Source organism: Tiliqua scincoides, chromosome 8 (assembly GCF_035046505.1).
Source record: "Tiliqua scincoides isolate rTilSci1 chromosome 8, rTilSci1.hap2, whole genome shotgun sequence".
Taxonomy (NCBI): Eukaryota; Metazoa; Chordata; class Lepidosauria; order Squamata; family Scincidae; genus Tiliqua; species Tiliqua scincoides.
Window position 1 is genome coordinate 28,754,562 of NC_089828.1, and position 13,480 is coordinate 28,768,041.

The 13,480-nt window shown below is 43.9% G+C and overlaps 1 protein-coding gene across 4 annotated transcripts in view; it reads left to right on the forward strand.

Moving 5' to 3' along the window:
• Window positions 1–13,480, forward strand: part of CCPG1 (cell cycle progression 1) — a 26,851-nt gene continuing 13,371 nt past the window's right edge. For 2 of the 4 annotated variants that reach the window (XM_066635134.1, XM_066635135.1), the window contains exons 1-5: window positions 1–147; window positions 5,373–5,443; window positions 8,291–8,411; window positions 10,119–10,201; window positions 10,362–10,563. In XM_066635134.1, the coding sequence (XP_066491231.1) occupies window positions 5,384–5,443; window positions 8,291–8,411; window positions 10,119–10,201; window positions 10,362–10,563 (466 nt within the window). In that variant the 5' untranslated portion in view covers window positions 1–147; window positions 5,373–5,383. The remainder of the gene's footprint in view (window positions 148–5,372; window positions 5,444–8,290; window positions 8,412–10,118; window positions 10,202–10,361; window positions 10,564–13,480) is intronic. The other 2 variants (XM_066635136.1, XM_066635137.1) reach the window with 1 other exon arrangement.

Here is a 13,480-nt window from a genome sequence, read left to right on the forward strand (position 1 = left end):
GCAGCGTCACTTTTCCGCCTGGTTGTTTTGTTGTTTTGGCGAAGGAAGACTGAGGCGAGGCGCCACTGCGAGTAGCAGCAGGTGCCTGGCCCGGCCCCGCCCCCCCTCAGCCGGGCCAAGGAGACCGGGCCGGCCGGGTCCGCTCAGGTAGGCCCTGCCTGTCGAGAAGGACCCTCTCGGGGGCTGCGCTGGTCAGTGCTGATTCACGACAGCCAGCAGTGCCTGGGCCTGCCTGCTGGGAAGGGGCCCCGCGGGGCTCCACAGGGCCACTGAGGCTGCAGTCCCAGCCACACTGAGCTGGGAGTAAGCTCATTGACTATAATGGGGCTTACTTCTGAGTAGGCATGCATAGGCTTGGGCCCTAAGGCTGCAATCCTTTGCACATTTACCTGTGAGTAAGCTCCATTGACTATAATGGGCATGCATAGGCTTGTGCTGTCAGGTTGCTTATCCCCCAAGTTCATACTGGGGAGCCCTGTGAATGGACTTTCCTGGACCTGATCGGAGGCTGGCTGAGTTCAGAGGACTTGATACTCCTGCAGGCCCTCTCAAGAGGAGGAGCTGCAGTAGAGCAGCTGCTTAGTAGAGAATGAGCCATGGAGACTCACAGTGCAATGCAAAATGCAGTGAGTGAGTTGCAGTGCAAAGCCAAAGCATCTTGCAATGCTCTCAAGACTTGGCTAATTTCCTAGCACCTCGGAAGATGCTTTTCTAAGCTAGAACCTCTTTCATCAGATGCAGCATCCAAACCGCACCCTGGTTTGGCCAGGAAGCAATGCTTGTGCACCGCCCTGTCATGTAGAGAGAGTTGGCAGAGGCCAAGATGAAATAACTGGAGGGTCTCTTAAGACCCCAGCCTTTCTTGCATGCCCCCCTGGGAATGAGTGCAGAGGAGAAGTGTCCTCAGCCATACAGGGAGTGTCAGATGACTCCTGTATCTGATGAAATGAACTGATATCCAGGAAAGCTTCTGCTATGCAATACATTTGTTTGTTGTATTTGCTGCTACAGACCGATCTAGTTTCCTCTCTGGAAAAGACCTTTGTTTCACTTGTGGTTTTTTTATTTTTAACGAGTTAGTAATCCTCTGGGTTAGTGATGAGTATGTTTACAGCTATTCAAAGTAGGTGAATTGAATCTATATTTGACATTAGCAAACACCCCTTCATTTTTTAAAATAAGTTAAATAGGGGTACTGCATATTCAGTAAATGACTACTGCAATGCTATGCATGGTTACTCAGAAGTAAGTCCCTCTGTAATTATCAAGTACACTTCCCTAAATTCAACCTCTATAAAACCCAGATAATTTTTGACATTTTCTTGCCCCATGCCTATTCATGTGGGTCACATTCAGTTGTCTTCCCCATTTGATTTTAACAGATTTATCCAGATTTATCTGCCCAATTGCACAAGAGATTTGGTTGAGCATTTCTGTAGCTACCAGGAAGATAACTGGAAATGACCTTGGTGGTCAACCACTCAGCTGGTTTTATCTGAGTTTCTTTGATTGTTCTGTGAGGGAAGAACATGGGAGATTAATTACCAGTTTGTTGACAGCAGCTGAGATACTATTAGGCCAAGCATGCAACATGCTTAGTTGCCTAGACTGGAAGTGTGTCATGACTGACACTTGGATTCCAGTGGTACCTACAGCAGTGTATTGATTAAGAGGACAACCTGCTCACCAAATGTCAGCTAAGGACTGAAGAAAGCCTAGAATCAACATCTAAAAAAGGAAGATCTGGTATGCTTATGAACAAACTGATGGCAAATAAAGAGTAATAATTGGAGAAATAGGATTCTATTCAGAAATTTGTAAAATTTGTAAAATATTTTTGCTATTGAAATAGAACAATGCATCCAGAAAATGTAAGATAAGAGACTATTTCCTTGATTTGAATGGACTTAAATGATTCTTTTATATCTGGATTATATTTATGATATTTTACTGCATTTTAAACGTGTATTGTATATATTAAAAACATCTTCAAACTAAAAAGTGTATTAAAAGAAATCCCATTCTGTTCAGTGGGGCTTACTCCCTGGTACTTGTGTATAGGATTGCAGTCTAACAGCTCAGCCCTGTGTGTATATAAATTTGAGAGAAAGCCCCACTGCATTCTTATGGAGTGTCTTTATTGAAGCCTAAGTGTCCTTGTGCCTCCAGAACTGGAAGAAGACAGAATGGAGAACTATTCTATGTACATTGGAAGCTGCACCTGGCTCAGTCTGTTGGTGCGCCCCCTTTCTGCTTGAGCTAAACTAAGGGCAGCAGGCTGAACAAATTGTTGGAAATAGTCCACAGTGTTGCTCCTCTTCCAGAGTGCAGCAAATGGGATTGAAAAGGCATGTGGCTTCTCCTAAACACATCTTATGCAGCAACATACTGCTTGATTCCTTCAAGTATAGGGTAAACAGCTTTCCCCAGCTGTTGCAGAGCCAACCTACAGTTTCTAGGTTGGGGATGGAGTGTACTGTCCCTCCCTTCCTCCCAGTATAAAGGGAAGAGAACCAAATGACAGTTTTTCAAGTGACACATCGGCCCTGCTTTTACAAATAAATTTAGCTGCAATTGCATATGGCAAATATGGCTTGATGTGCATTATGGGAAAATTACTACTGCTTTTCCTGGGGCAAAATAAAGACTGAAGCCTTAATTAGGACTGATTTTTGGATATTGTGTCTCCTGATAGATGATAATTATTTGCAAATAAGTCTCTGAAGGCTGCTAGCCCACCTGTGCCCTTTCATAGCAGAATTATATTTTCTTGTGGTTTAAATGAGATGTAAAAAGGACAGACGTCCACATTGCCAAGCGGCATATATGAAGCAAGCTTTTACTGAGTCCATGTACAGCAGTGGTGTCTACTCTGACCATTCGTGGCTCTCTAGGATCTCAGGCAGGAGTTTTGCAGTCCTGAAGATGTCATCAGAACTTGAACCTATATGCAAAGCATTTGCTCCACCACTCAGCCCCAATTCTTCCATGCCGTAGTCAAGTGGCTATTGAGAAGCATGAGTTATATCAGTGAAGATATAGAGAGCCCATTGCATGCTAGAAGATGAATAGACATTTATGTTAGCAGAATAAGCACATAGTGACTCCACGTTCCTTTTTTTTAATGGTACCATTAAATCTGTGGTCTCTTCTTTGACTCTGTGCATGAATGAATGGTCTACCTTGCATTTATCACTGGATGACTGCTTTGCCTCAGACTGAAAGGGATGATACTGAATAAAACCAGGTTGAGTTGGAAAGAGAAGGGCGTACTTGCATGGCTGAAAGCCCCATTGAACTTGCTGGGACTTCTGCATCAACATGCATAGATTTGTGCTGCAGATGTGTGAAAGTATAGGGGTGGGAGCTGATCTCCACCACCCAAGACTGTTTGGAAAAACTGGAAGGAAAGCTTTTCAGCAATGCTTTTAAAGTCAATTGGTTAGCACTGGGTGAAGGGGTTGAACTCTGAACTCCTAAATATTCTACCTGAATCCAAGAAAAGTGCTCAAGGTAGCTGTTTGATTGTTTTCAGTGGCAGTGAAACCTTGGGAGGATCCTTAAAAGAAACCAGATTACCATGGTAGACAACAGATGAGTTGATACGCTGACACATTTGATTCATCATTATTCAAGCTTGAAAAGATGGGCATAGAAAAAGGATTGTTAGAGGGAGAGAATGCTGGGGGAAGGCAGGGCTGCTGGGATGTTGTGCAAAAAGGGAAAATGGTCACAGCTTCTTGGAAGCGGAATTTGGTAGCCTGAGAATCTCACCTGCAAGTTGAAAAGCAAAGTAAAATCCAAAGGAGGTTTCTTACCAGGATGTGTGGCTAGTGCCTGCAGAGGACTTGGAAACCAGGAAAGGTGGAATGAGGAATGTAGTGGTTCTCTTGGTTGCTTCAAGGCCTGTTAGCATTTTGCTAAAAAAAAAATTAGTTTCCTTGTTGGAGAGAGAGGAAGTAACTGAGGACCTATCCTGTCTTATTTAATATTTTTATTGGTGACATGGAACTGTGTGGCTCACATTTGCATATAGAACCTAACAAGGAGGCCTTGTTCACACAGAGGAGGCTTTGTTTGTCAAGAAACTGTACCAAGTGAACTGGATGATCTCCTGAACTGAAGTAATAAAAACAGAATGACGTTCCATAGTACCTAGTGTAAGAACATGTGTTCCAGGCAGACAGTTGCTGTTTCTTTCTTTTAAATTATTGACTGGAAACAATCAAGGAGGGAAGCGGACTTCGGTACAGAATGACCCTGAGCTGTGCACATGATGCAACTGAAGAGACACCTTTAAGATTGTATGAGGGGAGGTGTCTCTAGTAGTGGGAGGGAAATTTTGTACAAACTGTGGATGAAAATGAGTTCATGAAATGGTGTGTCCAGTTTCAAGGAGGATGAGTTAAAACTGAAACAGGGGCAGAGAAGAGCATGATCACAGCAACCCAAAATTTCTCTTTAAGGGCTTTGTCTTTTTATGTTAGAAAGGAGGCATCTAAGGAGAGATTATAGCACCATTCCCTTCTCTTTCCACCCAAATGGCTACATTTAGTAACAGGGAAAAGGAAGAGTGGCAATGAGACTGGTTCTGTAGTAGTGCAGGGCTATCTGTGTCTACTCAGAAGTAAGCCCCATTGAGCTTAATGGGACTTACTCCCTAGTGAGTGTTCATAAGATTGCAGCCTAGACCTACCATGGTGGCGTAGGTGGGAAGGCAGCTCATTAATTGCATTTACTCTTCCTTGATTGCATTTTCTTTTGGATGATGTTGTGGATGGGTTTGAGAATAAAAGTGGCTGTTTATTTTAATATATTTTTGCCCCACCTTTCCCATCCTCAATAGGGAGTCCAAGGTGGCTTCCAGTATAAACCATAAATATACAATAGTGACAATAAAAACAGTACAGACAGAGTGTATAAGATAGTGGCAGTCAAAAAAGCCACATAAAATATGTAATAGCGAAATGCAAACCAGCATCAAAACATGCAAGCAAACAGACCACAACACATTATGTATAATGAAAAAGCCAAATGAATAAGCCAGATGCTTCCTGAACATTTTTCTGCATTGTAGCTGCTTTTCTGGCCTATGACATGAGTTGGAGGGTGGCAGGATGTTCTTGCTATGTGGCAAAAGAGTAGACTAGATGACCTTCTGTGTCCTCCCTGCTCTGTGGTTTACTGGTCAGTTCTGCTCGCAGTAGTGTAGTTTTGGGGCATTGTAACTTTAAATAAATTTTGTGTCTGGAATTCAACATTCATGTAGATCCCCAGACTGGCAAACTGGTTTGAGCAGCTGCACACTTTATTACCTTAAAGTGTATTGGAGGACCTGCCACCTCACACTTGATATCTGTTTTTACTTTCAGCTTCTTTGAAAATGTCAGAAAATTCTAGTGACAGCGATTCATCTTGTGGCTGGACTGTCATCAACCATGAGGTACTCTGGCAGTGTGTGTTAAAGGATCTTTCTCAGATGTATTGCACCCTCCCCTTGCAGTTCCTTCTGCCTTTACCATTTCAGCTCTTTAGAGCACCGGTGCCCAAACCCCAGCCCTGGGGCCACTTGCAGCCCTCGAGGACTCCCAATGCGGCCCTCAGGGACCCCCAGTCATCAATGAGCCTCTGGCCCTCCGGAGACTTGCTGGAGCCTGCACTGGCCCGATGCAACCATTTGACCTCTCGTGTGAGCTGTGGGATGAGGGCTCCCTCCACTGCTTGCTGTTTCACATCTGTGATGTAGTAGCAGCAGCAGCAGCAAAGGAAAGGCCAGCCTTGCTTTGTGCAAGGCCTTTTATAGGCCTTGAGCTATTTCAAGACCTTCATTCATTCATATAAGTTCATCTTTAATATATTCATTCATGTAAACTTATGTAAATTTATTCAAACTTTAAATGTAAATTAATTATTTTTCCCCTGGCCCCCGAAACAGTGTCAGAGAGATGATGTGGCCCATCTGCCAAAAACTTTGGACACCCCTGCTTTAGAGAACACCATGGGGGGCGGAGGGGGGAGAGTTCCTTGTGCATGTCTCTGCAGTGGCTGACTGAGCCAAGTAGAAGTGGCAGGCTTCTCTAGCAAGCCGAGCAGGATATCATGGATACCAGTGCAGTAAGAAAAAGTAGTGGAAGAATACAAGATCCCTGATAAAGTTGTTCAGAACAAGGGGTGGATCTGGAAAGTAGAACTGCTGCTTTAACCTCCAGGCTCTTGCTGCAAAATAACTTTCAGAGTTGGGAGTAGGATTTGAGCTGGAATAAACTAGAATTTTTCAGCTGGTTATGTTCCACTGGCCTAAGGTTTCCTCATAAAATCACTCATCTAGCTGAACTTCTGTCCCTGAGGCAGGGACCTCTGTGCATTTCCTTCTCTCTCTCTCTCTCTCTCCTCCCCCCCCCCCCATCTATTGAGCTAGATACAGAAAGCAGAGAAGGTAACTTTTTGATTCAAGGAATAATGTAGAATGGAGACTTCTTGCCAGTTTTTGTTTTTCAAGGGCCCTGTCCTATCCAATTTTCCAGTGCAGATGCAGCCATGCCAACAAGGTATGCACTTCAACCTGAGTGTGGGGTTAGTCATGAAGGCCCCCTCCAGGTAAGGGAATGTCAGGGGGCTACACTGCCACTGCATCAGCACTGGAAATTGGATAGGCTTGGGCCCTTGGTCATCTTGTGGTCTTGGCCACCACCACCCCATTCTGTTTTAAGATAATAACAGGTAACTGAACACACTGAATTCAATCAGATTGAGGGCAAGAACAGAATGTAGGTTGAGCATTCCTGTTAATATTTACTCAAAATCCTTGATTTGGTGGAAGTCTCTTCTTACTACTGTGAGGGAGGCCCTGGGAAACCCATGCTTTGGGGGTGGACCTCAACCCTCCTTTTCTGGTACATCCTAGCCACACCCTCTTTAAAGTGAAACACACACAGAGTGTGAAACTGGGCACTAGCTTCTGGAACTTGCCACACCCCAGCAAGAAACACAGGGCCCTTCAGGCTCTCGATGGATTGGGAATTTTCTGCTGCTTTCCCAAGAATAGAGGCCTTTATGCTCTTAACAGAAGCCTACGACATCAGGGCAATCTGGGCATGTTTTGGGGATGGCTCGCATTCAGAGGCCAAGCAGGTTACAGTTGCCAACATACAGTCATCAACATAAGACTGATATTGAAACGAAGCACAATTCAAGTCACTGGGAAAAATGTTTGTTCCTGTGTCTGGTGTCTGGTGTCTCTGTCTTGTCATTGTAATAAGAGCAAGGCGGTCATTTCTGCTGGTCTTCCAAAGCCCCAGTCATCTGTTTCCAACCCAAGTTTCTGCTTCAGGGTGCTCATAATAGTACTGTTGCTTTGGTCTCAGTGTTTATCCAGCCTCTGAGAGAAAAACCACTTTTGTCCCCTAAATGACATAGGGAGGTACACCTCACTTTGACACATGAGTAAGTTTATTTTTAGTCTGTTCAGGGTTCTAAATATGCCCCTGCTTAAGCCAGTGTTTTGGGCAGGAAGCCACTGCAGAGCATTGACTCATGTGAAGAGACAATGAGCAGTCTCTTTGGAGAGCAGGCAACTCTGCATCAGGAGCAACTGAATCCCACCCAAAGGAGATTCAGAATTGCTGTCCCCAGCATAGGCTAATTTGCCTGTACCATCTTTCTCTGTTTTTACATGGAACTCAAGGCGGTTTACACAGGCAGGCTGTTCCTAACCCCATTTTTTTCAAATGGTGTATTTACCACTATTTGCTGTGTGAGAAGAACTCACAGAATGCTCAGCACACCAGCTATTTTTGTCCAAGTGCAGCCATTTTCCCAGCTTTGCTCTGCACTATCCAAGCTCTCACAGCAGCCACAGTTCACCCTCAGTCGGTTCTCAAGTTGTTACCTGTCTCTAGCTGACTCCTCCACATTCCATATCTTCCACGCCCTCGCACAGTGCCTTCAGGAGGCCCATTGGCAGCTTTCCGGATTCCCTTCCAAGACAAGAATCTAGGCAGAACCTGCTTAACTTCTTCAGGCAGGGCACCAGCTCATTCACCAGATCTTCCCTCCTGCTCTTTCTGAATACTAGTTGGAAGTATTCAAGGTCAGATAAGTAAATTATGCAGAGATGCAGAACACAACAACATCCTTCGTGGGTGGGTGCTATAGCCTCACAGGAGTTTGTTATTTGAGATTTTGTTTATTGTGGGGCTCAGTACATGGGAATTGCTAACCTAGGAGGTGAGTTGCCCATTATCTCCAGTGCCTCAGGTTTCCATGCAAGGATCTTTTTTCCTCCCCCCAGGGCTCTGATATTGAGGCAGTGGCTTCTGAATATGAAGGAGGAAGTGCTGAGCTGGCTTCAGAAGAATCCCCAGGTCTCATCCAGGATGATGACCAGCAAGAGCAACTGGTTGATTTGCAAGGTAGGTTCTTGAATGAAACAATGCCAATTTCACCCAGCACTTGTGTTGGTTACTTTTGTTGTTGTCTTAATGCTGGGTCAATTTGTGACCTTCAGCTCCAATTTGCAGATGAAGTCAAGCAGAAATCAGTGTAAAGAGAGGCAATTTGAATTATTGCAGAAGGAAATGTAAGTGGAGGAAATATAAGTGAAGATCAAATGAGCTTGATCTGTGTTGAATTTAGCAAAGAACAACTGAGGTTGAGAATGGACCTACAAATGCATTGGAGGGAGCAATTTGTGCATGTTGGAAGGAGCGTGAACACCAGGGTAAAAGAACATGAGAGGCACTGTTGATTGTTACCAGTTGACAAATCTGCTGTGGCTGAACAAATGGCAGACAGGCCATAGGATGGATTTCCAGCATGCACAAATATTGTCTGTGACTACCCAATACCATGTGAATTTACAGTGAAGCAACTGAGATACAAAAACACTGTAACAATATGAATAGGAAGGAGGAGACTTTGAGCATCAGCAAGACTTGGCTACCAGCCCTCAGAAAGGCTAGGATCCAGGAATTTGGAACAGGGAAAGAACCAGGTTGCGAAAAGAAAGCGCACAGTCCTTTAAGGCACATACAGTGCACCAATAGAAGATCAGTGGGCAGTTATTGATAGTTACTCTGGGGTGAGATGAACAACCTGCGGTTCTCACCTCTAGTTCTTTGAAAATACCCACCATAGTCTTGGACAAAACATTAGGAAGTGAAACTCCTTTCATAGACCGTGGCTATTAAGCCTGAACAGTTCTTACTGTAACACTAATAGTACCAACCATGAAAGCCTCAGATCAGTGGTTCTCAAATTTTTTAGCACCAGGGCCCACTTTTTAGAATGACAATCTGTTGGGATCCACCAGCAGTGATGTCATTAACCTGGAAGTGATGTCATGGCCAGAAGTGACACCATCAATTTAGGCTTCAAATCTAAGCTGTGATCAGCCAAAGTCCCATTACACAGCACACTTGTGCTATTATTTTGCATAGCGTGGAATTCAAACATTCCAACTCAGAAATCAAAGCAGAACACAAACTTGGATCCTTTGCCAACCATGCAACCCTCCCTCCCTTTCCAGCGTACCATCTTCCCACCTATTCACGGCAAAGCACTCTGCCTCTCTCCAACTGGGAGCCTGCCCTGCCCAGCAGTTCTGTACCCTGTATTTTCAGCGGCATCTGAGTTAGGTGCTACATGACCCACCTGAAACTGGCTCATGACTCACCTGGTGGGTCCAGACCCACAGTTTGAGAAATTCTGACTTAGATTATATGAATTGTTGTTAGCTGTCTTATGAGATTTTTAAACTGAGGGACAGGCTGTAAATATTTTGAATGAATCAATCAGTAATAAATTGTGTATGAGGAGAATATCTCAAATTTTTTCACTAATGGTTCACTGCTCCTGTATTGTGATTTTGTTTGTTTGTTTGGGGTGAGTAACATTTTTTACATTGATGCATGACTGTCTGTACAGAGCCATCCTCACAACCGTCTCCTTGTGCAATAAAGAAATACTTTGATCCTTTGGGATTGTCCTCTAGCAGACTTGCTTGTTTTCCCTAGAAAATCTGCACTAAGCTGAATTTTAGAAATTTTGTGTGTATGTGTGTGCACTGTGGGCAATTGCAGCAGTTGTATTTTATCTTGCATGTGTTCAACTTTTCACAGCTGAATGTGGCCAAGGGGATGTAGAACCATCAGCAGTAGAACCAATTCACTCTGGTGCAGAGACCTCCAGCCCACTTCCCAAGGTAAGCTACCAAAGAACACAGCTCCAAAGTGTCAAGTAAACCTAATCAGATAGTCATATAAGATACAGATTATATACAGATTAATAGTCCTTTTTCAGGCTTTACCAGTTGTATGCAGTTTGCTATGTCATGTAATGTCTCCTCTTCTTTTGCATTTTAGGATGAGAGAGACAAACAGCTGGATGAAAGTTTGATCACTGTTAGCGATGATTCTGACATTGTGACACTCGAGACACCGAAGGTAGAAGAAGTCGGAAGTCAGGAAGAGGCCTTGTCGGTTGATGAGGAAGTTCCTGTCACTGAAGATTTCAACATGGGCTCTTCTTCTAGCAGCCAATATACGTTTTGTCAACCGGAAACAGGTACACTAAGTTCTTTAATCTCTCTTCATGTTGTCCAGGGAGGAAGTTAGAAATTAAGAATGCTTGTGTTCTAATCTAGAGGAACTCACTGAATCAGTTGAGCTTGGGATTCTCAAGCATTTACCAATATTTCTAGCTTCTCCCTTGAGTTATTCTGGTCTATGAAACAAATCAAGTTCTAGCTCTCTGTTTAGGAGATAGCAGTTGAGTTACTAGTGTGTTGGGCAGTCTTGGATTCATTCCTGTGTGTCACTTGCACCTGACTCTGGATGATATACACTGTACTGATAGAGTCATGATTTCCTGTGGCTTGTCTGTTTAATCAGATGAGTAGCATGGAAGATCATCCTGCCCCTTGGTACAGACTCCAAACCTGGGGCATAAATAAGAAAGGGAATGCTTCGTTCAGGTTTCGTTCCCTCTTCCATTCATATGTTGTGTTGACTCAGCCAAATTATTTTCTGATAATTCAGGAGAGGTATAGAATCAGTATCTTCTGGTAGATCACTTGGTTATTTGCAGAAGTTTTGCAAGAGTTTCCAGCTTGTTGCAGTCCATTTCTCAGTCTTATTATTCTTCATCCATGAATATGAATATTCATTGCTTGCCTTTGACCAGGACTTTGTGCAGTTTTTGTGGCTATTTTTCTGACTGAATTTCTTTGGTAACTTTGATGTAGGTGTGTAAGATACTTACATATGTAGGCCTTCCCAATATTTAGCTGGTGGAGTGCAGTAGGTAATTGACTCTACCCCTGAGAGGCACCATTTTGCACCATTCTGCTACCCCCATCATGCTTTGCACCTGGCTCCAGTTGGTAGATTTCAGAGCTGTAGAAAAAAGCAAGGGAGTTTCTGAAAGTCTAAAGTCTGTGCACCTTGTGTTAACTTAAGAACATAAGAAGAGCCCTGCTGGATCAGGCCAAGGGCCCATCTAGTCCAGCTTCCTGTATCTCACAGTGGCCCACCAAATGCCCGAGGGAGCACACAAGACAACAGACACAACCTGCATCCTGGTGCCCTCCCCTTGGCTACCAGCCCTCCACATCTGGCAATCAGAGGCAGCCTACCTCTACCTTGCACATACCTACCATGACTTGTAACCTGTAATGAACTTTTCCTCCAGAAATTTGTCCAATCCCCACTTAAAGGCATCCAGGCAAGATGCCATCACTACATCCTGTGACCAGGAGTTCCACAAACTAATTATATGCTGGGTAAAGAAATATTTTCTTCTCTCTGTCCTAACTCTCCCAACACTCAACTTTTGTGGATGTCCCTTGGTTCTGGTGTTACGTGAGAGGGAAAAGAGCATATCTCTCTATCCACTCTGTCCATCCCCTGCATGATTTTGTATGTCTCAATCATGTCCCCCCTCAGGTGCCTCTTCTAGACTGAAGAGGCCCAAATGCTATAGCCTTTCCTCATAAGGAAGGTGCCCCAACCCAGTAATCATTTTGGTTGCTCTCTTTTGCACCTTTTCCATCTCCACTATATTCTTTTTGAGATGCGGCGACAAGAACTTGACACAATACTCCAGGTGTGGCCTTACCATTGATTTGTATAATGGCATTACAATATTAGCTGTCTTATTCACAGTGCCTTTCCTAATGATCCCAAGCATGAAATTAGGCCTCTTCGCTGCTGCCGCACATTGGGTTGACACTTTCATCGAGCTGTCCACCAGCACCCCATGATCTCTCTCCTGACCTGTCTCAGACAGCTAAGAACCCATTAGCTTATATGTAAAGTTTTGGTTTTTTGCCCCAGTGTGCATGACTTTACACTTACTTACATTGAAACGCATCTGCCATTTTGCCGCCCAGTCTCCCAGTTTGGAGAGATCCTTCTGGAGTTCTTCACATTCTCTTCTGGTCTTCACCACTTGGAAAAGTTTGGTGTCATCTGCAAACTTGGCCACCTCACTGCTCAACCCTGTCTCCAGGTCATTTATGAGCAGGTTGAAAATTAAAGGTCCCAGGACAGATCCTTGGGGCACTCCACTTTCCACCTCTCTCCATTGTGAAAATTGCCCATTGACACCCACTCTCTGTTTCCTGGTCTTCAACTCATTCTCAATCCAGGAGAGGACCTGCGCTCTAATTCCCTGACTGTGAAGTTTTCTCAGCAGCCTGTCAAACGCCTTCTGAGGGCGCAATCCTAACCCCTTATGTCAGTGTTTTCCAGTGGGACAAGTGCTGCATCCTGCAGTTGGGTGTCACTCACGGAGGCCTCCTCAAAGTAAGGGAATGTTTGTTCCCTTACCTCAGAGCTGTATTGCCCTTATGTCAGTGCTGGAAAGCACTGACATAAGGGATTAGGATTGCGCCCTGAAAGTCCAAATATATAATATCCACAGGTTCTCCTGCATCCACTTACTTACCTGTTAGAGGTACCTTTTAGAGGTTCTGTACTGTTCACTAAAGAGGCCCCTGGTCTTTGAAGTTGCATTGCCATCTGTAAAATAAGTCTCTTATCTGCATTTAATGGGGATGTGCAAGCATCTATCTTGGAGAGAAGAAAATGGTCCTCTCTAAGCATCAGCTGCATTGTGTGCATAAAAATTAAAACACAAAGGTGCCAAAAAGAGCCCTGTTTGACATCTCTGTGAACTGTTTTGGCATAGCTGTTTTCCCTTTTGTTCAAATACCAATGTTATGTTCTTATCAAGAACAGTAGTCCAGGGTTAATATTTAGCTTGTCCAGTTTGAACCATAACGTTTCCTGCTTAACTGAGTTCAGATCTGTTTTCTGTTCTATAAAATCAGCAAATAGCCTATTTACAGTGTTTCTTAACGCTGCAAATAAAAAAATAGATGTTTTCTTTAAAGTATAGCCACTTCTGACAGTAGAATGCTGTTCTCTAAACCTTGTTTGTCCATTGACAAAGATTTGTTGATCTTCTTCCCAGCAGCATT